The 26,392-nt window shown below is 55.7% G+C and overlaps 7 protein-coding genes across 7 annotated transcripts; 4 read left to right on the forward strand and 3 right to left on the reverse strand.

Annotated features, from left to right (window-relative positions):
- Positions 1 to 1,957: 1,957 nt before the first annotated feature.
- On the forward strand, positions 1,958 to 3,177 carry BU26DRAFT_174742 (uncharacterized protein). Its single transcript, XM_033820314.1, has 2 exons — positions 1,958 to 2,756; positions 2,926 to 3,177. The coding sequence occupies exons 1-2, from the start codon at positions 2,185 to 2,187 to the stop codon at positions 2,933 to 2,935; spliced, it is 582 nt and encodes a 193-aa protein (XP_033676628.1). The 5' UTR covers positions 1,958 to 2,184; the 3' UTR covers positions 2,936 to 3,177.
- Positions 3,171 to 4,263, forward strand: BU26DRAFT_174796 (uncharacterized protein). The gene is made up of 3 exons (XM_033820316.1): positions 3,171 to 3,339; positions 3,391 to 4,187; positions 4,252 to 4,263. Exon 2 carries the CDS (start codon positions 3,420 to 3,422, stop codon positions 4,176 to 4,178), a length of 759 nt encoding a protein of 252 aa, XP_033676629.1. The 5' UTR covers positions 3,171 to 3,339; positions 3,391 to 3,419; the 3' UTR covers positions 4,179 to 4,187; positions 4,252 to 4,263.
- Positions 4,264 to 7,860: 3,597 nt separating this feature from the next.
- On the reverse strand, positions 7,861 to 10,461 carry BU26DRAFT_525126 (uncharacterized protein). The gene is made up of 3 exons (XM_033830435.1): positions 9,777 to 10,461; positions 9,276 to 9,723; positions 7,861 to 8,947 (listed from the first exon to the last, which is right to left on the reverse strand). The coding sequence occupies exons 1-3, from the start codon at positions 10,363 to 10,365 to the stop codon at positions 8,128 to 8,130; spliced, it is 1,857 nt and encodes a 618-aa protein (XP_033676630.1). The 5' UTR covers positions 10,366 to 10,461; the 3' UTR covers positions 7,861 to 8,127.
- A 173-nt stretch (positions 10,462 to 10,634) lies between these two features.
- On the reverse strand, positions 10,635 to 14,331 carry BU26DRAFT_496173 (Utp21-domain-containing protein). Its single transcript, XM_033826244.1, has 4 exons — positions 14,167 to 14,331; positions 12,592 to 14,109; positions 12,241 to 12,543; positions 10,635 to 12,188 (listed from the first exon to the last, which is right to left on the reverse strand). The coding sequence occupies exons 1-4, from the start codon at positions 14,293 to 14,295 to the stop codon at positions 10,980 to 10,982; spliced, it is 3,159 nt and encodes a 1,052-aa protein (XP_033676631.1). The 5' UTR covers positions 14,296 to 14,331; the 3' UTR covers positions 10,635 to 10,979.
- Positions 14,332 to 14,835: 504 nt separating this feature from the next.
- BU26DRAFT_556108 (uncharacterized protein) lies at positions 14,836 to 19,818 on the forward strand. Its single transcript, XM_033832360.1, has 4 exons — positions 14,836 to 15,542; positions 15,595 to 19,285; positions 19,341 to 19,445; positions 19,500 to 19,818. Exons 1-4 carry the CDS (start codon positions 15,047 to 15,049, stop codon positions 19,669 to 19,671), a joined length of 4,464 nt encoding a protein of 1,487 aa, XP_033676632.1. The 5' UTR covers positions 14,836 to 15,046; the 3' UTR covers positions 19,672 to 19,818.
- A 1,514-nt stretch (positions 19,819 to 21,332) lies between these two features.
- BU26DRAFT_511403 (uncharacterized protein) lies at positions 21,333 to 22,134 on the reverse strand (the record flags this gene model as incomplete). Its single annotated transcript, XM_033827303.1, has 3 exons — positions 21,333 to 21,520; positions 21,698 to 21,972; positions 22,097 to 22,134. 3 exons carry the CDS (start codon positions 22,132 to 22,134, stop codon positions 21,333 to 21,335), a joined length of 501 nt encoding a protein of 166 aa, XP_033676633.1.
- A 2,646-nt stretch (positions 22,135 to 24,780) lies between these two features.
- BU26DRAFT_440549 (uncharacterized protein) lies at positions 24,781 to 25,874 on the forward strand (the record flags this gene model as incomplete). The annotated part of the gene is made up of 2 exons (XM_033824399.1): positions 24,781 to 25,539; positions 25,632 to 25,874. The coding sequence occupies 2 exons, from the start codon at positions 24,781 to 24,783 to the stop codon at positions 25,872 to 25,874; spliced, it is 1,002 nt and encodes a 333-aa protein (XP_033676634.1).
- Between the last annotated feature and the right edge of the window lie 518 nt (positions 25,875 to 26,392).

Here is a 26,392-nt window from a genome sequence, read left to right on the forward strand (position 1 = left end):
ATTTAGTACGGCAGAACGAGTTCAAAAAACATGTACTCCCTTATGGTCAGGCTCTCAAGGTGCGGAATTCTCTGGGTATAACGATGCACGTAAGGAAACTACCATGGAAGCCTTCGCAGGTAGGTACAATGGCACGTCTAGGTAGCACAAAGATATCATCTCTCAGACTCACGTAGCTATAACTTGAAATGAGACAAATGACTGATCAGATAATACATCATAGAAAAGGATCAAAGAAGAAAATGTTAATTCTTTTCAAAATATTGAAGGTATAGAGATGGCTTACACTGTCGCGAGATATCAGTGATAGGATCTTGGACGTGCTCGCAACATTACATCCACCATCGCATTCTATCAAACGAAATGCTGTCTTGGCCTAGTAGCCGCATGGCTGGAAAAGCAGCACGCGTGGCTGCAAAATTGGTCTCAGGCGGAACGTCGCGTAGCGGAGGGTCATCTCGAAGCTCCGATCCTCCATGGACTGTCGTGACAACCCATTACTCGCGTGCCGGCACGAGACATCGGCACCGGAAAGATAGCCAGGCCGCCCTGGAGAAACATGTGCACGCCGTTGGCATCCGGTCTCCTGGTGGTGTGATATCGCGAGACATGCAGAGATCTCCCCGTTAAGCTTTCCCAAGCTTTCGGTCCCGCCCGACTCCACACGTTCTCCACATCAAAGAACCTGGGGCCAGACTCCACGATGCCGTGACGGCTGTCGGTGATGGCATGGCGTACGTTCGCAGGCCGAATTGTGCTCTGCACAAAGGAGCCAATGGTGAGGAAGTCGCTCGCTTAGCGAATGCGAACAGGGTCTGGCGGTCTGATTACGAAGACGTGGAAAGGGTAGCGGTACGTTTATGGTAGAAGATAATTCCGCGCTGTGGATTGGTGGAATGGATTTTGAAATCTCTGTGCGTTTGGTGTTGCTGCGATGCGATGCGTTCTGCTTTCTCATCAGTCAAGATTTCGGTAGATATGCAGGATAACGGATGTTAACGCAGAGCAGTAGCATAGCCGTTGGCAATCGTGATGCCGATAACCGCGCGCGCCTCGAAAGCATTGCCGAGCATGGAGGCCGCGGAGAAAGTGCATCTGCGAGAGGTTGTTCCTGGTGTGGGCATTGCGTGCAACAACGTGAGGTGGGATGAGCAATGATTAGCGAGAGGCAGAACTCCAATGAGCTTGCCAACTCTTGATGCGCTGTCGAGGTGTGCGATGTCGCAGTATGACTGGAATGGATGAATTATGAGTAGAAGTTGTACACTGTCAAAATCTCCTTGCGGTCAACGGGTCGCCGACTCATCTCGCAGACTCATCTCGCAGAGGCGCTGTGGCAGGCTGGCAGGTATGCAGAGTCACATTCGCCTGGTACTGCGCGTTGCATATATGTGGATGCGTTCATGGACGCTGGCGGTGAGGCTGCGGTGAGGGTTGAAGCTCGCACAGGTCCAGCGGTGTGCGCTGCGAGCAGTTGCCAGAAGAAGGGATCGTGTCATACGCTTAATTAACTTGTTGCAGATGGTACTACGCTGGACGAAGCGATGGCACCGTAGGGCTGTGCAAGGTATCTGCGAGCAGCGTCTGAGTGGACGCTGCTCGCAGGATACGGTATGCGAAGCGAAAGCTGAGTGAGCGCCGGCTTAATAAAGTTGCTGCTTGCGGAAGCTCAGCCCTTGCGAACGCCTGCTTGCGCCTTTGCGAGGGACCGGCGCAGTGGAAGGTTGGCGGGGGGACGGCGTACGGGATCTGCCTCCGCCTTTTGAGGCTTGCTCTTGGGACGTGGCGTCGAAAGGCGTCGGAACGCGAAATGGAAAATAGCCAGGTCAATGAAGCCTCCACTCTTGCCTGGCCGCGATGTCGAAATGACGGGAGACGCTCGGTGCTCAGTCGGCGTCCAGGCCGTGAACGAAGGCCCGAAAGATGAAGCCTGGCATGATGGTATCATCACCTTAACGTTGTTGCAAGCACAGCGGTGATTGGAGGAGGGCGCGAATGCGGGATCATTTGTCAGAGGAGATTGTTCAGCATGCGCAACAAAGAATGCGGCCTGGTCCAATCAGCGGCGACGCACAAGTGCAGCGCGGAGATGGCAGTTAGTAATCTCGACACGGCCCTGGTAATCAAGGGCAAGGCGTGCTCGAGGCAGCGATTTGTGGACGATGGGTTTGTGATCAGTTGGGCATGACGTTTCCCCACGTTTGGCGGCCGAAAGCGTGTGACGGGGGCCTGGACTGGACCGCTGGTGTTCGCCCGGAGGAGCGCAGGACGCCGAGAGACGTTCGCTTCCCACGGCCTGCGACTGCTGGTTTCGTCCGAGAGTGGCAGAGGAGTGCCCAGGTGGATGACTCTCCCAAAAAGCGTGCGGCTCCATGGATTGGTCCGTCGCAAGCACCGCACCCAAATGGCACCGCCAGCCATTATTCCGCAGCGCAGGCGAGGCCGATGGTGGAGACGCGTCCCAGCCAGCCTTGCAGAGCCGCTGGGGAGCGCGATCACGTCGCGATGAAACGCCAGATATGGCTAGGTACGCGAGCGCAGGGCCTTTTGGAGGGCGGTGACAGAAGCCACATCAGCTGGCGCGCTGATTCGCAGCACGCGGAGGCTGAGGCCAGGCAGCGTACGCCAGCACATCGCGGTGAGGCAGCAATCTGGCCGCGACGAGGCTGCTCAATCTCGCACTCGCTTCTCTCATGCCACCTGGGCGAGAAAGTGCGAGGCCACGCACTGCAGAACGAGAACGAGCAGCGCGGCCGGTGAGTCAACCAGGGGAGCAGCGGGCGGCCCAGTGGCCCAGTCATTCATTCTTCGCGCGTAGCGGGCGCCGGTGCGTAGAACTGCAAAATCCGAGCAAAGCGCATTATGCACCCGTGGAGGACGCCGTCGCTACCTAGCTATGATTCATCAGGCCTGACTTATCTCTAGGCCAGCGTAAAGCCCGAAGCGGAAGACGCTCGTCGGCCGATGATTAATGGTGCGTGCCGCGGACGGAGCTAAACGGATGGCACCACCCCTGCCCGCCCGCATCCCTGTCCGTCACTCAGTCAAAGACGCCGAAAAGCTTGGAGCGGTCTGCGGTGAGTCGGAATTATGGACAAGCCCGAGCCTCCCGTTGCATGGTCATCCTCAGCGTCAGAGAAACATAAGAAAGACAGGCCCGCGCCGCTTGCACTCCTCCACCAGCTTCACACACCAGCAGCACACCACCAGTCAAGCAAACTTTCTTCCTTGACACCAGTCCACCGTCAATACACACAGTATCGACAACGGCCGTTGACCTCAACGCTTCCGACCCTTGACCCTCGGATCGCCGCCCGCTGCTATTGGCTGCTGCTTTAGGTTCGTAGCCTCCGCCCTTCCAGTCACCAACCATTTACTGACTCACCTCAGGCAATCATTTTTCTGCCTACATAACAAAGATGCCTTCCTCATCGCACCTCAGAATACAGTCCTCCTTCGAGCCCATCTCCGCCGAGACGACTCGCAGCCACTACTTCGCTTCACCACCGCAGAAGAAGCAGAAGATGTCGCTCACCCAGACCTACTACATCGCCGCCTCTGCCCGCTCCAAGCTGGGCAAGGAGGCCTGCCGCGCCGACCACGACCTCCGCCTGCTCGTCGGCCACGCCAACCTCCTCGACTCCCTCATGATCGAGCTCCAGGACGCCGAGAGGCAGCAGGAGGCCTGGTTCCAGAACACCGTCGCGAAGGCTCAGAAGTCGGAGGAGCCCCGACACATCCAATGGGCTGACACCATCGAGGAGGAGCCCGAAGAGGACTCCGACTCCGACTCCGACTCTGATTCAGACTTGTACGACGAGGACGGCGACTTCGACATGGTCAACCTGCCCCGCCATCTCCGCCAGGCGCCGGTGCAAATCACCACCACCGAGATTGACGAGGAGGACGACGAGGACCAGTACGACGACCTCGAGGACGACGCCGACCTTGCTCTCGCTCGCGTGCCATCGCAATCACAATCGCCGCCCGAGCTTGTCCACGACGAGGACTCGGACGACGAATCACCGCCAGTCTCGCCGCCGCAACCTACCATGGAGTTCTCCGAGAAGGAAGCCATGCTCACAACATCCTTCTACGACGGAAAGCCGCAGGCGTCCTACTTCGAGGACGACCTGTTCATACCCGAATCGACCGCTCCGCTCATCACAAGTTATTAGGCCAACACCGCGCGACCTTTTGATTTGTCTTTGATGCAGCATTTTAGCGAGCGAGTCCTTTCAGCATGGCGCCTCGGGAAAGCATGATATCACTTTTCATTTGTCTCATGGGTTGGCACTTTTTTTTCGGATTCCGCAGCAAAAACCTTGGCTGCGATGCACCACTCTACTCAGGTCTCTTTGGACGGAACAGGATGGATGATGGATCAAGGCTGGTACGAGCTCTCCCACACATTCGATGGTCGAGACTCCCCCCACTGCAGTAGGCAAACAATCAAACATGATCATTCTACCAAAAACGCGCTTTCTCCACTGTGCATTCCCGCTTTGTTCGAGACCTGGATGGTGACACCACATCGGCAGCGTAACAGCAATATTTCCTATCGCGCACACGTGCATGGCATGAACATGGGAAATTTCTCATCTGACCGCCATTTTGATCTGGCGGGGGCCGTGCGCCTGCCGTGCAGTGCCAGCGCGGCGGATCCGTGGACAAGGGGGGCTTGCGCGCTCGGCGTCGTCGCAAGGCTGAAGGGAGCGAGCGCCATCGGTTGACCGGCCTCGCCCGCGCTCTGTCTGTCACGCTCACGCTCACGCTCACATGCGCAGTCTTTCGCGAACCTCAATGCGAGCCGGTCGACGTACGCTTGTACGAGCATTGCGAAACGGCGTTACGTCTCCTGCAGCGGCGAGGCATACGCAAAGCCGAGCCATGGCTGCCTTGGAATGCCACACTGGTCCGCGTTTCCAAGCTTCCCGGTGCAGCCGGCCGGGCACGCAGCAGTTGGCAGACACGCAGGCTTTGAGCAACTCGGCGTCGTCAGTCTTCCGAGCCCACCCACCGCGGGCACCCCACGGATGGTCTAGGCTTTTGGCTGCGCGACGGGGGCGCTCGGGGTTTGAATGCCTCCGCTCGGCCTCACGAGCGAGGCAGAGGTAATGTGACCGGACCAGGCAGCCAGTCGAGCCGCTTTTACCACCCGTGGGCCTTTACGTGCGAAACATGTCCGGCTGCGTATGGATGCGCGCGGAGGAACTTGGGGAGCTTGTTTGAGGGGTGAGTGATGATCACGGCGCAGCGTGCAGGACGCTCTAGCGACGATCTCGCGAGTGAGTGCCTTACGTGCGGTTCGACCGCCTTCTCAACGGCATCGCACATTCTCCTCGGCATCTCGTGCGATACCGGGCATTACCAACACTCCTGCCTTCACCCTTCCAAGCTTCAAAACACGCCATGTACTTTCACATTGATTGCGGAGTTGGATTGCGCCTCCAAGCATCGCGTTTTCATTTCCCTCCAATAGATTCGCAACCCCATCAAGCAGAAGATTCGCAACCCCGAAGTTAAACGACCGCAGTTTCAAATTCCATCCACTCCACATCGCTCCGTTTCGTTTACTCTGGTCCTCATCCTCCACTTTTCATGCGCAACAAGGCAAAGCACCACGTGTGCGTTTCGGCGAGCGAAATTTATAGGATCTGGGGCTGTGAAACGGGTACGTACCTGGCCAGCATCTCAGCTTTCTCCTGGGATGCCGGCCCCAGGTGGAAGGCAGCAAGCTACGCCCTACGCCGCATAGCAGCACCTCAATAGGCGAGGGCAGGGGTAAATTGGAATTGTTTCCTTTTTGTTTCGCGAAAGGGCCTGCCTTGTCTTGTCCGAGAGCCACGTTGTTTATTGCTTTTGCTGATGCGCTGGCTGGAAGCTCAAGATGAGGTGAGGACGGCACGGGTAAAGCAAACCCATTATTTGAGATTCTGGCCTTCTGGCCCCCCGTTGGCAGCTGTGTCCTGGTATTTGGGGCGGCGGCTTTGTGGGGTAGCGCTGAGAAGTGCTGTGCTGAGAAGGGCCTCCCTATCCTATGGATCCAAAATTCGCCCAAAGCAGCAAATGAAGCAATCCTCAGGCAGCCTCAAAAGTACCAGCTCAGAGCTGTCTTGGCCCCAGCGTCAGCCTTGACAGGTGGGCTAGGGCTTGTACCTGGCCCCGTGCTCGAGTGCTCGAGCTTAAGAACGTGGCTCTACTAAAGCTCATGGATCAGATATTCTCGGGCTTGTTATTGCTGATGTTGGCGGCACCGTGCGTGGGCGGGGTGCTGATTTGAGGCGTAGACGGACGAACTCGAAGCTGAAGAAGTACCCGGACACCCAGCGCTTTCTGCATCCAGCAACGGTTTCGCACCCCTCAACTCCCCTTCATGCCTGTCCGGGCGAAGCAACCATGTTGCTCGTCCGGCTGCATCGCTTTCTAGCAAAGAGTTACCGCAATAAGCCTAGCGATGAGTAATACACGTGGACGGTGGACAACCCTGTCGCTTGCTCACTCAAAGTGCCAGGCTGTCCAATCACCATTCCATCTCGTATGGCTGTCCCGACCTGGGCTATTTAGGCTGCTACAGTTCTGTGTCTGAATAATCATGGGGAATAGTAAGGGTCGTCTGCAATTGTTAAGCTCGCATACACCGATCGGTCTGTGACTACTAATGAGCATGGTGATGGGCGTGGGCGCTTGCTGAGCAGCACCCCAAGACTCACATGCGCAGCGTGTGCACCTGGCAACCTTGGAAGCAAGCAAGCCTCCACTCAGCAGCGATGAGTCGAAATCGGTCAGTTTTGAATCACTCCGCTCACCCCCCCCTAATCCCATAGATCATCCACACCGTACCCATCATCCAAGCCAACCCCCATGACCTACCTCCCTTCCTCTTCGGCCGAACGCCTATCCATCCAGCCTACCTCCGGAGGTAGCTTCCGCCGCAACCGCCCTCGCTTTGCAAGAAATAATGGCTCGCAGCGGATACATATCCGCACTTTTTCTTTCCGAATTCATTCCGACTCTTTCCATGGGGCATCATGATGCGCCGCCGATCCACTAACCCAAAACAAGCCCCAGGATAGGCGATCATCGCGGCGCCTGCGATCGCGGCGCCTCGCGCTCGGTCGGACGGTCGGCCGGTGGCCGGCGAAGAGGGATTATTTTGCGGCCTCCGCCTCCGCGCCGAACCGGCACCGAAGTGCGCGAACCTTCCTCATGCTCATCAAAGAAAACCCAGTCCAGAAGGGCGAGCGAGCCTAGCGCGGCCCCCCCAAAAAAAATGTTAATGCCGTTGACGCAATCGCACACAGGATGGATAGTAGATAGGGAAGGGGGAATATCGCGCCATGGTTCGATTTTTCTTTTCTTTCGCTGCCTCAGGGGTGTCCGAGGTCGAACCATGGGCCGATGTTCGGCATCGTGAGTTTCCTGTTCCGGAGGGGACTGCATGCATGTGGTGTTGAGGGGTTCGGGTGCTGCGGCATCGAGACGCGGGATCTGCGGCGTTGAGGGGGGTCGCGGAAAGTTGCGGTTGAGTGAGGTAATGAAGGGGACAGTGATGACATGGGTGTGTTCGAGACTTTTTTAATGAGCGAGAACTCACCTATAATGATGATGATGATGATGACGCAGTGTGCAGGTTGTGCGCGGCCCTCAGGGCATGGCGAGAAGGAGTTTTCTCCGCAATGCAGAGGTGAGTGATGAGTGGTTGACGACATGGTGTTTTGGCAGCATGACAGCTTTGTTGAGATGCACTATTAGAGTCTACGTCACTTTACCTGGTTCTGCGGGTTCTTTCAAGAGGCGGAGATCGTGATCTGTATGCCTCACATCCAAGACAGTTAAAGTTGAAAGGGCTCCATCGCATTCGATTGTAAGAGGACTTGACGGACCACTCCTTGGTAGCGCTGTCATTCAGGGTATCCAAGCTCGAAATATCTACCACTATCGACTACAAATACAAGATTAAGTGATGCCGAAGCATTTCCAGTCCGTCCGGTACACCTTGTCCCGTTCCATGGAGACCCAGACTAAGACCCAAAAACCTTTTGAGACCTGTACCCAGTTCCGGAGTCCCTTTTCCCATGAATGAAATACCGAGATAGTCCAATACACTCCTTTTTTCTAACCCACTCACTGACTGTCGCTCCTCCTTCCAAAGAACCGATTGCTGGTCAAGGATCCGACAACCTCGTTATCCTTGATGCCCTTCGGTGATGTCGGCCCCGTTTCAATCGTCTCCATGACCTCCTCCCCCTTGCAGAAGCCAATGTGTGCCCAAAGCCTCTTTACCTCTTCGTCTAGTTTGGGGAGCCATAGGCACTTCCTCATCCGGTCCAGTAATTCTTCCGCATTCGTAAACTCGTTGAAGCCCTGGTCCGCAAAAGCGACGCCACAATACCGCTTGAAGAAGGCGAACTCAGTGGTTCCTTGCGTCGCCAAAGCCCCCATGGTAAGTGTCCACATGAGGAGGTCGGGTGCTTTGCCCCATCGCAGTACGCATCTCCCAAGACAAACTTCTAGTTTGCTGCCAGCGGTGTGAACCATTCCCAGGTAGGAGTCCTCATATGCCCTCACGAGGAAGATCAGCAATGCTAGGCAAATACTCTGATCCACCGGGTTTCTCTGGATGCCCCGATCCTCTTCGCCCTGCTTGTACCAGTCGAATAGTCGGTACATAAGCAGGCATACATGCTTCTGCAGCTCAAGTGGGCTCACGGGGGATTTCCCCTCTTCGAACCAACATGTTAGGTCCCCGATAAAGACTACCGCGTTAGAAACGATGTCGAAGAGGGCTGGTTCAAGCTTGAGCGCTTGAAACAAACGGAGTGTGCGACCTGACGAGGGCCGGCTCCGGAAGGAGGGAATGTCGTATTGCTGCGTCTGGCCGGTTGCATCGACAAGTGTGGTGTACGGCCGTTCAAAGGTCGTTACTGCGTGAGCGATGCTGTGCCTATCCGCTTGTTAGCGAACCCCGATCGTGTATGCGGCCTGGATGTGAGTAAGATTGTACTGGGGTCCTCCACGTGTCTGCGGAGATGTGAAGCGGGGATGCAGGGACGTGAACAGCGAACAACCTTGGAAACTACCTGTCTGTTTTGGGCAAGCACGATCGGAAAGGCAAGAGGCAAACCAGAAACCGCAGATGACGTCCAATAGGGAAGTTTGGTCAGAGGCCATGCAGGCAAAGATGTGCTCGAGTAGATGAATACGAGATAGATGAAATATAAATGGAGTGACGGGGCTCCAATATGCATATGCAGAAAATCGGTGAGACCCACATGAGAATAAAGGTTTGCAGGCACCGGTTCCTTCCAAGCGCTGCAAGACCGCCTCTTAGCTCTATCATTTTCTTGAGGCCGTTGAGGTGCTTTCTCCGCTGCAGCTCACTCCACTCGGCGTCCTCTTGGTCTTCTCGCCCGACAAGCTGACTCTCTTCCAGGCACAGTAGCATGAAGACGGCAGCAATGTTGCTGTCGTCAACTCTTCTTCTTGGGTTGTCGAAAAGCGTGTGGATTTCCCGTATGGTCTCTGTCTTGTAGTGTAGTACATCCAAGGGATTAGCAGCGCCAGTGGCTTGCGAGTAGAGAGCACTGGAGGTGAGAACCGCATAAATGAAGGGTGCGCCCGATGCACTCAGTATCGAGTTTGCCACCCATTCGGTAGTCAACGGCTTTGATGCCTGGTGCCGGTCCAACGGTATTAGAAGTGCAGAATGCGCGTTCACAACTGCAAGGCTACGTTCAATACTCTGCGCCATTAACGGGTATCGGTACACTCACAGTTTTCAAGCAAGTCTCGCATTTTCTCATCCATCTGCACGGGCAAACAGTCGAACGACGCCCTGAAGCCTACGTCGAAGCCACATCGACGCCCAAGCGCCGTGGGGGCTTCATGGGGTTGGCCGCAAGAATCCCCGGTACAATGTGGGAAGTCGCACACGCTGACACGGCTTGATGGCGGAAGGAGGTGAAGGTGGCTGCTGGGGCGCCTAGAGAAAGTGCCGTTTCTGCTGCTTACAGCTGATCCGCGAGACCGGGCATACCGCGCACTCGGTGTCGGTGCGAACTCTTGCCAGGATCCAGGACTGGCAGGATCATGCTCGTCAGCCCCGTCATAGGTCCGTGTTGACGACTGTTGAGACCTTGGCTGTGAGTTTTCCTCTAGTTCCGCTTCCGTCTTGGGGCTTTTCTGTCGCGTGCTCCAAGGCTTCTGGCGGCGGGCCGTCTTCATGACAAACGACCTCACGGCCTTGTCGGGCTTTGCGTTCACGCCATGGTCGGTCGAATCAATGAACATGAATTGCATTGGCTGCTTTGTGGATCTGCGACTGCGGACGGGGCCGCTATCTTGGCTGCCACGAGAGTCCATGGTGCGCGTGCATGTCGTCCTGCCGTAACGAGTGCTGGGTAGTCCTTGGCGCGTTTGGCCAGTAGGGTGATGAACGAACGAGAGGCGTGCAGCGCTGTAAGTGGCGTCTGTACAGGCTGTGTGGTATATGAAGTCCAAAAGGGAAGCCCATAGTTGGACGGCGCATCTGCGGCCCTTTAACGTGGGGAGCAGCAGACGGCCGTGCGCTCGGGCTAACCGCATTGGCAAGCGCTTGAGCTATCTTTACCCCAAGCTGTGCTAGATGACCAGACCCGCTAGCTGCTCACGCGCAAGCTCGTGCAACTGGGACTGTACTCTTCAGGGGTCTTCAGATATACTACTGTATGTATCGGTTCGTGGCGCTTGCACAGCGTCCGCATACCGACCCGTTTGACGAACCACTTTGCGCGCCCCAGAGCCACGCGGGGAAGGCTGCACCCTCAATGAACTGTCGTCACACAAATGGGCCCCTCTATCCCTACCCACAACCGAGTTAGCAAAGCCCTATAAGCAAGTAATTCGATGTGCCAGCTGCCGGCCCCTTTGGAATCTTGATGACTTGTGAGCCACCAGGGCTCGATTCGTCCAGCTGAAGAGACATGAGACACCTCTAATCACCTCGCACTCCTCACCCATCCGACCACACCAACACTATATCCGACCAAGCCACCTACTCTCTCCCTCTCCCTCTTTGCCTCCTCCTGCCACTTCCTCAGTAGGCCCACCAGCCCCTCGTCCCTGACTACAACATCCCCATGCAGTCTCAAGAATACGCTCATCCACGCCTGGACGAGCTCGTAGTCCCTCCTCTCCATTAGCCTCGCCGTCAGCCCTTCGATGAATGTCTGCAGCTCCGTGTACGGCGGTACGGTCTCTAGCGTGCGAATTGCGATATCGGCAGCTGAGGGCGGCAGGGACGAGAGATACGATAACATAGCAGTGTATTCGGAGGTCTCGGCAGCGTGGGCGAGGCGTCGCGTGAATTCGTTTGTGGACGTAGCGGCTGAGGACTTTGATGCTAAGGCGGAGCTGGATATACGCGATGCAGGTTCCGGATCCAAAGGCGCGAGGGCATTTGAACCAACATTTGAAGCCGGATTCTGGGAGAGAGAAGGTAGGAAGAACGGAGCGTTCTCCGGCGCTTTGGGCGGCTCCTTGGGCTTGTTGCGAGCGCGAATTATGTCGAGGTGGAGGAGAGTCTGCCATCGTGACTTGGGGACAAGACTTAGAGTCGTGATCTGGTCGCTGAGTTGGTCCATGATGGGGACTACAGTCTCGTCTGGCTCGTTTTCAAATTCCTCCTCAGCGGCTGCGTCGATGAGGGCCTCTCCTCCTTCGCCGGATGACGTAGGTGCGCTGATGGTAGCGATTTCGTCTTCCGATATTTGCCTTGTGGAGACATGTGTGAATAGCGTGCGGTTGGTCCAGATATGGACGCCCACCTCGCCGTCCAGCGCCGTTGCGAGGAATTCCCCAGAAGGGGAGAAGGACACGGCAGTGCATTGTCCCGGGAGCTTCATAGCGTCGATGAGATGGCCAGTAGGAAGGTCCCACACTCTGACCGTTGAATCAGACGCGGCCGCAATAATCCATCGGCCGTCACTTGAGAAGATATAATCGATGATCAGCAGCTCGGCGTGAATGCGTGAAGCCCACAACTCTCGGATGAGTTTCTTCGTTTCAATGTCGACCACGCGAATGGACCCATCATCACAGCTAAGAGCTATCAGGTCGCTGTTACGGTGATATCGCAAGCCAACGACTTTTGTCATCGGGTACCAATCGATTTCGTGCCGGAGAATTCCAGTTGCGAAGTCCCAGAACTACTCTCGATGTTAGTAGAAGGTTACTGAAACTGGAGAAGATTGAACGCACCTTCACTTTACCATCATCTCCACAGCTGATTACAATCCGATTCAAGCTGTCAACGGCGAGTCCGGTTACGGCTCCTTTGTGTCGTCCTTGGCCCTTCGCAAATTTTGGAGAGGCGTGGGTGTTGGCATCCAGAGCTCCGTCCTCGGCCTGCAATTGTTGAAGCTTGAACTTCTTTGCTTCAGCTGGAGTTAGGCGGGCGGGGAACCTCCGTCGATGTTGGCCAGATTGAAGGTTATACATGTCGATAGCCCCACCCACCGATCCGACCAGAGCAAATGTACCGCATGGAGACACTGCAACACTCTATACTTTGTTAACGAAGTTTGCCGAGGGCTGGTGCAGTTCGCCTACCTTGACTTCAGTGCCGTCCCCAGTGTCGAAAGTCCACCGGCCGGCTCGCTTTCGACCCCAGAACCATGTTCTGGCTGTCTTATTTCCCGCGTGGCCGGTGACAATGCTCTCCCACCCCGTCATATTGACCTCTGGAGCTTTCTTGTCCCCTTTAACTTTGGAGGAATTATTCCAGATCCCTGTAACTCCAGGCATAGCACCCATCCCACCGTCGCGGTTAAGGGAGCATGCTAGGCATGTGATGGGTGGAGCCTTAAGATTATCTAGCGTAGTATAATGCCTAGAATTCGGCTCAGTACCGTTGAGTAGACCCATCTTCTTAGCTTTCTTCTGAATTGCACCTTGGCTGAGTTCGGTGCTTTGCCCGTCCCGGCGTAGACTCCAACCCCAGAGGCTTCGGTCTTTGCTCGCGCTGAGTAGCCACTTTCCCATGTCACCGGAGCCGTCTGAATTTGAGGGTAGGAATTTAAGCGTAGAGATCGGTGCTGCATGGCCGCCACGAGAATGAAGGATGCGAGGAGTGGGCGAGAATGGCGCTTCGTCAAATATCCAGCTCTTGAGGGAGTTATCCAGTCCACTTGAGACGATCACCGCTTGACCTGGCAGGAACTCAATCTTATTAATGCCACCTCCGATGCCATCTTTGACGGATGGAGGAGGATTGTGCGCCCCACTTAGGGTGGCCATCTTGCGGCCCATTTTGTTAAGATCCCAGAAGGTAATGTCACTGCTAAATCTGCTAGCAGTTGCCATGACGCCATCCTCGCGACCTTCATCGCCGGCACCCAGCCCATCCGTCCTGAAGGATATCGTAGTAATCGGTATCTTCTTCGAGCCGCCTGTATTGAGTCGCAAAATCTCTCTATCGGCGCGTATATCGTGGATCGTGATGGGACCTGACTCATATGCAATGGCGAGGAGAGACACCGCCGGTGTCGGCTGCAGCGCTGTCACAGGCCCGAAGTCGGCTGCTGGGGGAAGGAGAGTATAGAGCAATTTGCCCGTGCTCACGTTCCAAATTTCCACGGAGCCATCTTTCCTTCCTACAAATATCTTATTCAGGTACGTCGGCATGTTGCAGAGGGAGCCCGACAGAGCGCTTGAGGAAGCGCTCTGCAGAGTGGTGTAGTGCTCAAAGGTAGAGGACTTCCATACTTGGATGCTAGTGGCGCCGCATCCGACTATCCACTCGCCAAAAGCCAGCAACCGCGTGATGTTCTCTCGTGCTCCTCGAGGCAGCTCCAGCTCGCCCACCTGTTTTCCCCGCTGGAACACCCAGACACCTCGCGAAGAATTTGCTGTCGGACCGCCCCATGCAGCAAGCACGACCTTTTTCCACGCTAGTGTGGCTGTAATGCTTTCTGGCGTCTGCGGGCGGGTAAGGAAGACGAGATTCAGCCCTCCTTTGAGGTCGTAGGTCTGCAGCGATCGCCCGACGGAGGTGGTAATCTGGAAGGTCGTTTTGCCGAGCGGGAGGGAGGTGAACGGGACATGGGTGGGAGACACAAGGCCGACCGTCTGAAGGACTCTGTTAGAGGCCTCCTGAGGGCATCACTTCAATTCAAGCGGGCTTACTCTGAACGGGGCGAAGATTTTCGACTTGCGGACGACCGCCGCTGAGCTTTTCTCGTGACCAGCTTGGAGCTTCTGTCGCTTCGCAACGCGGCCACCGGAGACATTATCTGGCAGCTTAGGGCCCGGCATCGCCTGTGGAGACTGGCAGTTCGTTTGCCGGCAAAGGAGCGACGATGTTGTTCGAGACGGTGCACCGTACGCACGCCGGCGGACAAAATTTCTTGCGGAGATTAGACGGACACCCCGCGCCAAGACGATCTGCGCAGGGGGGTCCCTCTCGCGGTGAGATCCTTCGATGGAAGTGACAGCGGAAGCACCTCTCGGCGGGATCCCGCGCATGTACCTCCAGCTTGGAGGGGGCTTCGCTGTGAGCGCACTACTACCACGGTAAGACGTGTGTTGAACAAAAGGAGTGCTATCTGGCCGAAGCCCATGGGTTTGTTCCAAGGTTGGTGCGCGGGTTCACGCCCTCGAGGACCCGTCTCCACGGACTTCCGCTCATCTCTTCGATGTGTGTCGCTTTGGCTTTTGAAAACGAATTCCTCAACGGGTTCTGCTGTATCTGCTATCGCATGAGCCATGGCGACGCGCTGCTGCAGGGTGACGCAGGCACAGGCGCGCCCACTCAAAGCGGTGCGCCTATCTTGCTTTCCGCCGCCAACGTGCCAACGTGCCAACATGCTCGTATAAGGTCGTACTGTTGGACTGCTTGATCATCTGGTGAGAAGTCCTGCTCTTGTTCCTGTTCCTGAAGAAATGTAGCGGTGCGCTTCTCGCCGATCGACGTCATGGCACCTTGGCCGTAACAATTTGCCGCTTGCCGAAAAAAAAGCACATCTGGATCCCACCCATAAACTCCGTCAGCGCGGGATTACGCCTGATGGAGCAGCTGTCTCGCACGGTCAGTGCTGAGAGCGCGCGCTCACGGACGACACCACACCTCCTGGCCTCGGGGAGCAGCTCATCCGCCGCCAGCAGAAAGGCGCGGTCTTCGGAGCCGGAGACCATTGGAAGCAATGTCGAACGCGCGAGCGTTTCTATGCCGCCACCGGGCTCGAAGCCCATTGCGAGGCAGTTCCCATCGCGACGGCCCTCGAAAGCGTCCGACAGCAGCCTCCTCGACTGCCTGGGCGCCGCCAGAAATGGCTCCGCCATCGACGACCTCGACAATGCGACGCCGACCCTAGAGGCTTCCCGCGGCGGGAGCCTCGCGTCAACGCTGACGCTGCCGGATGCGTACCGCCCGCCGAGATCTGAAGCCGACGCAGAGTCGAACCGCATGTCCTTTTCGTCCCTCTACTCCATAGGCTCGGCAATATACCCAAACACAAGAGGAATGAGTGGGCCTGGGTCCGTAGCAGGCTCCGAGGCGGAGCGTGAGTCGCCATTTGCGAGGCACCGGCGTGGGCGCACGGCTAACAATAATAGTGAAAGTGGAAGGCCCGCCGCATGGCACGACGACCGCCACGTCCTCGCTGTCAATAACTACGTCGAGCCAGAATGGCAGTCTGGGACCCAAGCTCTCGCCCACCCAACACCTCTTCTCCAAAGAGCCTGCGAGCCACAACCACAATCCCAACGGAAACCAGCCAAGCCCGTCCCCGGGCCCCACCCACGCCGCTACCGCACCGTCGCCGGGCTCGCAGCCAACCTCGAACCCGCAAGGCAATGCTCGCCGCTCACGGAGCCGCACCACCGCCCAAAGACGCATTAGTGGGAGCACGGGCGCGAGCAGCAGCCCGGGCAGCAGAGACATGAGGGAGCCGAAGAAGCCGACAAAAGGCATCATTGGTGTCTGCGCGCTGGAGTCGAAGGCGCGAAGCAAGCCAGCTCGCAATATTTTTGGCAAGCTGGTTGACGACTTTGAGGTCAAGATCTTCGGAGACAAGATCATACTAGACGAGGACGTGGAGAATTGGCCCATCTGCGACTTCCTGATCTCCTTCTTCTCCGATGGCTTTCCGCTCGACAAAGCAATTGCATATGCACGCTTGCGCAAGCCTTTCTGCGTCAATGATCTCCCCATGCAGCAAGTCCTCTGGGACAGACGGCTCTGCCTAGCCATCCTCGACAAGCTGGATGTGCCGACGCCGAAACGGGTTGAAGTCAATCGGGATGGTGGGCCCAGATTGCATTCATCAGAGTTCGCGAAAGCCCTGAAAGACAGGACGAGAGTGACCCTGCCAGGTCCTCCCGATGGAACTGGAGGTGGCGCTCTACCGCCGAAGAAGGTCGAGCTCGTCGATGACGGAAATAGCATTCGGGTTGACGGTGTCACGCTTACCAAGCCTTTTGTGGAGAAGCCTGTGAGCGGCGAAGATCATAATATTAACATTTATTATCACAAAAAGGACGGTGGCGGTGGCCGAAGGCTGTTCCGCAAAGTGAACAACAAGAGCTCGGAAAAGGACGACACCCTAGACGTTCCGAGATGCATCACCGAGCCTAAGAACAGCTACATCTACGAGCAGTTTCTACAAGTAGAGAACTCAGAGGACGTCAAAGCGTACACCGTGGGGCCGAACTTCTGCCATGCTGAGACAAGAAAGTCACCAGTTGTCGACGGTCTGGTAAAACGAAACCCAAGCGGTAAAGAAGTCCGGTACGTGACTAAGCTCAGCGAAACGGAAGCAGCCATGGCAGCCAAGATCTCGGAAGGGTTCGGTCAGAGAGTCTGCGGATTTGACCTCCTTCGCACCGGAGATCGCAGCTACGTTATCGACGTCAATGGTTGGAGCTTCGTCAAAGACAACCAAGACTACTACGAGAAAGCTTCCAAGATCCTCAAGGACCTATTTATACAGGAGATCGCGCGCAGAGAACGAAAAGAGGTCCAACAGGCCGCCTCTGAAGTCCTGGAAGGGCCGTCCTCGTCGGCGACGTCGAGGAAGAGTGGGAGTCACCGCCAAGCGCTGAAAGGATTGTTCAAGTCTCCTAGTATGTCAAAATTGGCTAACAATCACCCCCACCTTCCCCATATCCGCCATTCGGGCACCGTGCCCTCTTCTCCTGAGGCTTCACTAAGCACGACCCCACTTACAGCTTCTCCGAGTTTTGAAAAGCCTTTAAGCACCGTAGTTCCAAGCACTACTCCTGCCGCGCTTAAATCGGAGCCAGATCTCCTATCGCCGCCGGGCCCGCGCGACAAGAATCTACAGCTCGGCATCGAAAAGTCACACTCAGACGAACAAGTGATCGTGCCGCCTCCAGCTTCCAAAGCGCAATGGAAACTCAAAGGTGTTGTGTCCGTTATTCGGCACGCCGATCGTACGCCTAAGCAAAAATTCAAGTACACGTTCCACACGAAGCCTTTCGTCGACCTGCTCAAAGGACACCAGGAGGAGGTCCTGCTGATCGGCGAAGCAGCATTACAGAGTGTGAGTGACGCTGTCAAGCTGGCAATGGAGGACGGCGTCGAGGACCCTAAGAAGCTCCGCGAGTTGCAGATTTATCTGAACAAGAAGGGAGCTTGGCCGGGAACTAAAGTCCAGATCAAGCCAATGTTCCGGAAGAGGCGGAAAGAGGAACTTCTCCCTGGGGAGACAGCTGAAGACTCTCCGGAACGGAAAAGGGCTGGGTCGGCGTCTGGCGATGGTGCTGATGCCGCCCGATCCGCCGCGAAACGTAGCGACTCCATGTCGGGTCTCACCCTCTCCAGGATTTCCGCCGCCGAGAACAATCTTATCCTTGACAAGCTGCAATTGATCATCAAGTGGGGAGGCGAGCCGACGCATTCTGCCCGCCACCAGACCCAGGATATGGGTGCCAACTTCCGGAACGACCTGTTGCTTATGAACAGGGAAGTCCTCGACGATGTCTCCATTTTCAGCAGCTCTGAACGGCGCGTCACCACAAGCGCTCAGATCTTTGCGGCATCCTTCCTCGAAAAGGATCAATATCCGTCTGAGAACATTGAGGTGCGCAAAGACCTCTTAGATGATTCTAACGCGGCGAAAGACATCATGGACAAGGTGAAGAAGAAACTTAAGACGCTGCTTCGAGCTGGCGATAAAGCACCTCCGCAGTTTGCTTGGCCGAAAGACGTACCAGAGCCCTACATCGTGGTCAGACAGGTCGTCGACTTGATGAAGTTTCACCAGCGCGTCATGAACCACAACTTCAAGAAGCTGGATTCCGCCGCTGTCTTGTCCCTGAACGCTATTGCAGGCGGCCCAGGAGACGTGACTTCCCCTGGGGCGTTGTCTCATCTTACCAATGTGAACCAGATCCAGCCCCGTTGGTGCTGTAACGAAGGACCAGAGCTGTTCAAGGAGCGCTGGGAGAAGCTGTTTAAAGAGTTCGGAGATGCTGACAAGGTCGATCCGAGCAAGATCTCCGAGCTGTACGACTCCATGAAGTTCGATGCCCTTCATAATCGCCAGTTCCTCGAGTGGGTTTTCACGCCGGACGCCGGCTTCCTCGAAGAGGAAGCCATCGTGAACGGCTCCAGGCACCCATCAACCGACAACAGCCAGGCCAGACCAGCGCCAGCTCCCGCTGATATCCAGCCAAAGGCGGACGCGAAAGAAAACCACACAGAGAAGCCTGCGGAGCGCGGGAACATTGCGCACCGTATGGGTTTTAGGAGGCGGTCTGAGATTGTTGTCAAGCCTGTTGCACCCCCCACCTACGCGCACGAGTCCTACTTCAAGCTTTACACGGGCGTTGGCAACGCTGTATCGAAAGCTCAAGTGGACGCCCGACTTGTGAAGCTTCGCGAAATGTACCATCTTTCCAAAGTCCTTTTCGACTACATTGGCCCGCAAGAATACGGCATCGACAATGAGGAGAAGCTGGAGATCGGTCTCCTCACGTCCCTCCCTCTTCTGAGAGAGATCGTCGAAGATTTAGAAGAGCTTCAAGCGTCCGATACCCCGAAGTCCTTCTTCTATTTCACCAAGGAATCACACATCTACACGCTTCTCAACTGTATCCTTGAGGGCGGTATCAAAACGAAGATTGCGCGCAATGCTATTCCCGAGCTAGACTACCTCTCGCAGATCGGATTCGAGTTGTATGAGTCAGAGAATGCCACGCAAGATGATGAACCGAACACTTTCAACTACAGCATTCGTATCACATTGTCGCCAGGTTGTCACGCTTTCGCACCGCTTGATGTGTAAGTCTGCTCAGCCCTTTTGAGACTTGGAACGCATATACTGACTCTTTCAAAGACAACTCGATTCTCGCCACATGATTGGTTTCTCACCCCGTCGCAGTCTCACAGCACACCACGACTGGAAGGAGGTTCTAGAGACCCTTCGCGCAAAGTTCCACAAGTATGTTTTCGCCCTTGTTTCATTACCCCGGCATGGGACTAACAGATACTTTAGTGTCAAGTTACCAAAGAGTTTCGTCGCCATCAACCTGAGCGAGAAAGTCCCCGATGCTTTTGACGAGCGGAGGGCTAACGGCAAGGGCAAAGAGAAGGAAGGAGTCAAAGCCACGAAGGAAGGCACGGACACGGAGCTGGTCACTCCGCCCGGGCTGTCTCTGGACAGTTAGATCGGCTTAGATGGTTGCATTGGGTGGGTGGCTATCGTCAGCGCTTTTAACACGAAAAGAAGATAGACGTGCCTAGATTCCAGACGGGGTGTATCGGGTTTGCATATGAACGTAGTAATAGAAAAGTAACCATGGAGTTGCATGGGCATGAGTTCTACATCACTTGTTGGGCCAAGAGTCTGCTTTGTTTGTTTCCATTGCTATTCATTTCTCCACGCTACTAAGGCGCGCATTGAGCGCCTGTACTTCTCGACTGAGTGAGTTGCCAGGTCTGCATACCCTCCCTTCTATCCTCTGCGCTAGCACTACGTCCAGAACTCAATCAGTTACACCAGTACCATACCGACGCTCGAACGCAATTTATGGATAAACCCCTTACAGACGGACTTGACAAGCCCGCGACAACCCACATATGCATCTTTCCACTCACGATCCCGACCAGCTTGTACCCCCGGAGCAGGGTCAAGCTCGTCAAAGTCGGCTATTAAAATAGCGCAAGGGTAAGCGTACAGATCCGGCTCGGTTCGATCTTGGGGCGGCAGTTCTGATGCAGCTGCGTCCAGTTGGGCGGACTGTAGGACGGTACAGCCTCGCGATTCATAGAGTGTAGTTAACTGCTCACTATATGCACGTTCTGAACGCCGAGTATCTGTGGTTAGGAGAGTGAAGGAGCGCGCGAAGGTGTCTGGTTCGGAGCAGTGAGAGGGGGCTCGCAAATTCGCTGTGAGTGCGTCGAATCGCGACTGCGTCAGGACTCCGCGACGTAGTTGGGCATGATAACCACGCATGCACGCCGCTGCTACATTAGCGTCCAGGTCCGTGAGGGGTACAGGGTAGGTCTCTCACGGTGCTTGATAAGGTACGGCGGTAGACGGGGTGGGTGATGGCGGATGGGATGTTGAGGTAGGTGCGCGAAGTTGTGGGCCTGCTGCTGTCTTGGTCTGATGTGGTCTAGTAGCGAGCGCAGTGGAAGACGAGTAGATGTACTCGTATGGCGGTGTCCCGCCCTGATACGCATTCTCGGTTGTATCAGGAACACCGTACTCAGCATGCAGATTACGGATCCAGCGACCTGTTGCCGAGCCATGGCCATCCTTTTCTTCAGACATTCGATAAGTTAGAGTAGTACTAGACATTGACAAACACGGTCTTGATGTGCTTCTGCTGGTTAGGTAGGGAATTGAGCTCCGGCAGAATTGTGGGAAGGAGCAGTGGCGTTTAAGAAGGACGACTAGAAATTTGCCGGGCGCGAATTTAGCATGAAGCTGGGAGATTGTGAGGATGACGGGTATTGTGTGGTGCACAATGTATGGCATGACGGGACCGGAGGGTGTTGAGGTTTGACGGGTATGTGCACAATGCTGTGGAAAGAGCGGGTAGAGGAGTTCAGACATCAGCATAAAACGGCTGTGAAAATTTGAGCCGTTTAAGAAATGTATTAGGTCGATAAATACACTTAGCAGACAAGCAAATGGACGTTTCAATTACTATAGGGCTTCTCGCAGATGCGTATCGATCGACTTACTATTCAATGCAATGTGACACTGTCCATTATTTGGAGCAGGCAAGCACTCGATTTATCACATAAAGCAACAGAGAGCTCTCGCAAAGCTCAACATAATATCGATGGTTCAAGGAGACTAGATGCTGGCTATTCCTCATCACTTTTCACCACAAAGCATATCCCTAAAACAATCTCGAAGCAGGCTGGTCAAGGTACGCGATGGATGTTTGAACTCCTCCGACCGCTCTGAAAGGCGACGAGGATCCGTAGCCGCGGGTTCTGGCTCGTTAGTCGGAGCGGGAGCAGGATGAGGGGATGAGCGTGCTTGCAAGCGCGCTGTATAAGCTGAACTCAGTGTCAGTAGCTCTGGGCGACTGATTTGAGCATGTGGCACCTCTGCTCGACAACTACACGGTTCAGCTGACTCAGTCCGCATTTCAAGCAGTGCAGTAGGATCGACTGGACGATATGGCTGGTACTGATGCGGAGAGCTCGGTGGCTGTCCCTGCACTCGGCGCCTACCTTGAGCTTGTAGAGCAGCCTGGTTTATCAGAAGGGTCCCCGAAAACTCTGGCAAATCGGGAGGGCTAGCAGCCCAACGGCGTGTTGCACTTCTACGAGCGAGCGTAGTGCGGTGTCGGCCAGGCGCGGCGTCTATGTGCTGGAGTTCCCGACGCTCAACACGATCAGGAGAAGGAGAAGGCTTCTGGTCTCCAGTGATACAATCCGCCAGAGCAACAGCGGACGATGACCTGGGAGGCCGCGGAGCGACCGAGATCTTGTCGTTGCCGGGAAACCTTGGAAGCGATTCATGCTACGGTGCGAAGCCATACCCGACGTCCAGGTTTGAATTTTCGAAGTTAGTTCCAGTGAAGAGATTATGCGGATGAGATGGGTTGTCCGGAATTCGTCGGGACTAACCGCCTGCTAGCATTTTGTACCCCTATGCCCTCCGACATTGTTCAAGCCGATTCAAACTTCAGCGTTGTTAGCGATGGGAGATGACCCCGTGCACCACCAGTCACTTCCTTAGCGCCTCCTCTCATATGGCATCGAAACGATTGGATGGCTTTGATAGCTATGTGCGCGGAGAGGCATTCCCGTGATAAGTGTTAGCAAAGAGAATGAATTAATCGCGTTCATTCGCCTCTTGGTGGGACAGCGAAGTGAATGCCAGGAACGCCTTTTAATTACTCGTCGTGGAATCATCCAATGGACATCGGGCCTCGTTGATACGGTTGAGACTGTGTTACGGCTTCGCAAAAGTCGTTGATATCGTGAAGTGAGAAGCAAGGTACGGTGACTGTGTTCGGCGTTTGTCTTGCTCTTTCCTTACCGACGCATACACAGATTGGAGTACTGGAAGATGAAGGGAGGAAATAGAAAGCAAGACCGCCAAATACCAGACCTATGACAACTGAGCGGGGCCCGGGGATGAAGGCGCTTGTCATTGTGATCGGGTTTGGACTCTCCCTGGAAGCGATCGCGAATGTTATGTACAAGAGTTACAAGCTAGCGTGAAGACCTTCATTTCGTGGTCCTTCCATCTTCTGCTTTCGAGCTGTATCACCGGGCTGTCCATTTGTAGGACTACAGCTTTCGAGAGTATGTGTGGAGATGGTCTCGGCTACCCCGGCGTAAAGAAACGACCCACAAGAGGGTTCGATTATGGTCGGAGTACGAGTCTGCGCCTTGAAATTCTCAGAAGCTTCCGGCCCGTCCGAGGTACAGGCCGGTTCCCTTGTCCGTGCCGCGGTAGGCAGCCTTGTTTTAGATATTTGTACGAATTTTCGGCCAACAGTCTGCTGCCGCATCGTCATGTACGAGTTGTCTGTCACAAACCAGGCCAGAGCCAATGGAGCCGAGGGAAGGCAATGGTCCCAGGTAGGTGTCATCGACCGAAGGTCGTGTAGTTTGGCTCGCGCGTGCGCAAAAGCTGGAAGGCGTGGAAGGCCACCTCTCGTCATGATCTCTACTGATCGTGTGGTTCGCATCTTGTTCCATTATGAACGCGCGTCTTCAGTCCTGATGAGTTGTTGTGGGGTTATGGAGTATCCAGGCATCTTCATTTCTGGTGTCGTGATTGGTCCGAATTGTGTTGCCTTGAATGGCGACGATGGCGACATATCATTGATTTTGGCGCCGGACCAAAACTGAAAGAAAACGACCCGAGATGAAGAAACAAGTATGAGACACTTACGTACGCTATTATTGAATGTGAAAGTCCGCCATCAACTTGCGGCGACGGAACAAGCTAGACCTCTCAACGCGAGGCAGGCAGAAACAATTCGGAACCGGGCGGTCATGAAATAGAAGAGCTGCCTGACTGAGACCGGCTCCGAGAAACGTTGTTCCACCGGCTCGCCATAGTTCCGCCGTCGGCGGAAGTCATGTCCAGGCGAGATTCTCATGTCAAACGCAGTAACGAAAATTCCGTCGAACAGATACCATGCTCCTCGTGTGACACAACGGTACGAAGGAAGCTAACCCTTCTTTCATGTTCTTTTGTGCTTCCGTGCAGGGTCGCTTCGGTAGTAGTCTCGTGTGCAGAGCCGATGTGTGTATATTGCGAAGAAAATGCGGGGAGATTGAAGTGCGGCGATTGATATCGCTAGCCCGGAAAAAATAGATGAATTCCATGCACCCCGGATCGTTCGAGAAGACTTCCCGCTCTGCGTGTATGCGTGGAGCCATATTAACTTAGATGGCCGTTATTGGGGAGCGTGACTGCGAGAGAGAAAAAATACTTGGAAATAACGAGGGCTGGTGGGTGGGTTCAGCGATGCATATTGGATGTCGATGGTGGTGGCATTCGCGTACTCCGGGTGCCTCATTGGGTCATTGTCTGACGACACACAGCTGTGATTCGCAACGCCACCCTGCGGATCCTCAGCGACGGCTGGGTTACGCTGGGCTGGCCTGATCTGCGCGCATGCTTGGAGCGCCCGTTTTTGCCTTTGTTTGAAGCGTACTCAGCCTGCCAGCGGCGCCGCCAGAAGGAATAGAAGGCAGGAGCAGAGACGAAACGAAGCGGCGAGGGATTCCAACACTGGCGCGGCACAAAGATGGAAATTCGGCGGGAATGCAGCAGAATCCCCCCTGGGCAGAATCCCCCCTGGATGTCCCTCGCGCAACGCGGAGACCGACTGTGAAACGCAGTTGGCGGGCCGCGGCCCTGACGCTTGCGTTTCCATCGAGTTCGGCGCCCTTTGCGGTTCAGGAGGCCTGGGACAGCAACAGTCCAGCCGGCGGATACGATATAAAAGAGGTGCCTAAATTATTCCAGCAGATGTCGTCGAATTTGGTGCCCAAAACAGTCGACTCACACGATGGCAGAATGCACTGAGAGTGCTTTACGAGGAGGCCAGGGGAGGCCAGGGATGCTGCACGGGCCGATCGGGGTAAACGGATGGGTCGCTTCTAAATTAGATGGGACTACACCGGATCCGGAAAGCGCGACTGCGCCCCCTGCATCCGTGCCCAGGTGGGCGAGCATAAAGGACAGCTGTCCTCACGCACCCAGCCCGATATCATCCCCTCCGCTCCCCTCCTCCCCTCCAGATGCCCAGCACGCCCTCGCATCGACAATCCGCACCACCACGGGGATGGACCACCTCTACACCACCCAGTTCGCACAAGCAATCAGCACGCCTGCCATGCCCTCGTCACACCAGCTCTCCACCCCGCCGCCCACAATAGACCCGGCGTCCACCACCATCAAGATGGAGGACCTCCAGGCCGCCTTCGACACCCCCGCCCCGCCGCCGTCCAACGCATCGTCGGCCGGCTCCCCTGCCCCAGAGGGCAGGCAGGCCAAGAAGCGCAAGTCGTGGGGCCAGGTGCTCCCCGAGCCAAAGACCAACCTGCCCCCGCGGAAGCGCGCCAAGACAGAGGACGAGAAGGAGCAGCGCCGCATCGAGCGTGTCAAGCGCAACCGCCTGGCCGCCCACAACTCGCGCGAGCGCAAGCGGCAGGAGTACGAGACGCTCCAGGCCGAGAAGGACAAGCTCGAGCACGACCTCAAGACGGCGCGGCTGGCCATGGCCCGCATGACCGCTGAGCTCAACGTCTACCGCCAGAAGTATCCCGGCGAAGTGCCCGAATCCACCTTCGAGCACCTCACGCCCGTGAGCGAGTACGACTCGTTCCTGAGCGCCACCTCGGACACCGTCAACCCCGCTCAGACGACATCGACATCCTTCCCCAGCCCCGTCTCCATGACCATGGACTCGATGGACTCGCCTCGCGACTCCTCGTGCCAGCCCGAGACGCCCGACTTCAGCGAGACCGCCGCCGACTTCGACCAGACACGATATCCTGCAGAGATATTGTGCGACCTGCAGTGTCAGTCGAAGGCTTTGGCGGTCTGCCGCTCCCCGCAACCGCTCCGACCACAACTTCCAGCGATCTGGGCTTTCCTTACTCTCTTCAACCTCACACTACCCTTGACGAGAAGCCTATTGACTCTCTTTTCGACTTCGACCAGTTCCCCGACACCACAAACAACAACACAGTTGTGGACAGCGCTTCTGGCCTGGTTGACACAGACGTCTTCTTCAGCAGCGCCATCTTCGGCCAAGCCGACCTCCTCCACCCTTATGGCCTTTCTGACCCCCTTGATGCAAAGCACTTCGACTTGCAGACAGCCTCTGGCGCAACTTTGGTTAGCGACGAGGCTCTCGCAGCGGAGCAGCATTAGCAACAGGTCGGTCGGTCGGTCGCTGAGGGTGGCGGCGCGGCGATCCCGACTCGATGGTGCGGCGAGGAGGCGTTTGAGGTCTTCATTACGGTCTAGACAAATCACTGGGAGGCGTCAGGGTTTTGCTTTGAGGAAAGAGATTCTTAGTTCACTGGAATCCGGGGGGCTTCATGACGGTGACCTTAGGACGGGGCGTCAGAAGGAGTCATGAAAAGGGACTTTGTGTGTTATACTAGCATCGAATCGAAGGGCTGGGTTGGTGGACTACCCTGGATAGAGTTCGGGTAACTCCATGGCCGACAAGACAGTACACCAAGGGCTGGTGCCTTTCATGTAGCCAATCAACTACAACTTCGCATCATACTTGTACTACTATTCTCCCTTTGCAAAGTGAAATTTGTCTGCACACCGCCTGACATGAATGCCGGGCCTAATCGCGGTATCCACTTCAGCTTACACGGGAACCTCGGCGTCTAGTCTTCGGCGTCAGCGTGCTTGCGCTAGCATGTTTCTCGCTT

This window comes from Trematosphaeria pertusa, assembly GCF_010094035.1.
Source record: "Trematosphaeria pertusa strain CBS 122368 unplaced genomic scaffold BU26scaffold_23, whole genome shotgun sequence".
Classification (NCBI taxonomy): domain Eukaryota; kingdom Fungi; phylum Ascomycota; class Dothideomycetes; order Pleosporales; family Trematosphaeriaceae; genus Trematosphaeria; species Trematosphaeria pertusa.

What these genes read in the sequence shown, in the direction of transcription:
- BU26DRAFT_174742 (XM_033820314.1), top strand. Translation starts at nt 2,185, where the DNA reads ATGACGTTTCCCCACGTTTGGCGGCCGAAAGCGTGTGACGGGGGCCTG.
- BU26DRAFT_174796 (XM_033820316.1), top strand. Translation starts at nt 3,420, where the DNA reads ATGCCTTCCTCATCGCACCTCAGAATACAGTCCTCCTTCGAGCCCATC.
- BU26DRAFT_525126 (XM_033830435.1), bottom strand. Translation starts at nt 10,365, where the DNA reads ATGGACTCTCGTGGCAGCCAAGATAGCGGCCCCGTCCGCAGTCGCAGA. An exon ending in GCGAGACTTGCTTGAAAACT is followed by an intron (nt 9,724 to 9,776) that starts GTGAGTGTACCG and finishes GTAGCCTTGCAG; the next exon opens with TTGTGAACGCGCATTCTGCA. An exon ending in CTGCAAACCTTTATTCTCAT is followed by an intron (nt 8,948 to 9,275) that starts GTGGGTCTCACC and finishes ACAAGCGGATAG; the next exon opens with GCACAGCATCGCTCACGCAG.
- BU26DRAFT_496173 (XM_033826244.1), bottom strand. Translation starts at nt 14,295, where the DNA reads ATGCCGGGCCCTAAGCTGCCAGATAATGTCTCCGGTGGCCGCGTTGCG. An exon ending in AAATCTTCGCCCCGTTCAGA is followed by an intron (nt 14,110 to 14,166) that starts GTAAGCCCGCTT and finishes AGAGTCCTTCAG; the next exon opens with ACGGTCGGCCTTGTGTCTCC. An exon ending in GGGACGGCACTGAAGTCAAG is followed by an intron (nt 12,544 to 12,591) that starts GTAGGCGAACTG and finishes AACAAAGTATAG; the next exon opens with AGTGTTGCAGTGTCTCCATG.
- BU26DRAFT_556108 (XM_033832360.1), top strand. Translation starts at nt 15,047, where the DNA reads ATGGAGCAGCTGTCTCGCACGGTCAGTGCTGAGAGCGCGCGCTCACGG. An exon ending in AGCAGGCTCCGAGGCGGAGC is followed by an intron (nt 15,543 to 15,594) that starts GTGAGTCGCCAT and finishes TAACAATAATAG; the next exon opens with TGAAAGTGGAAGGCCCGCCG. An exon ending in CTTCGCGCAAAGTTCCACAA is followed by an intron (nt 19,446 to 19,499) that starts GTATGTTTTCGC and finishes CAGATACTTTAG; the next exon opens with TGTCAAGTTACCAAAGAGTT.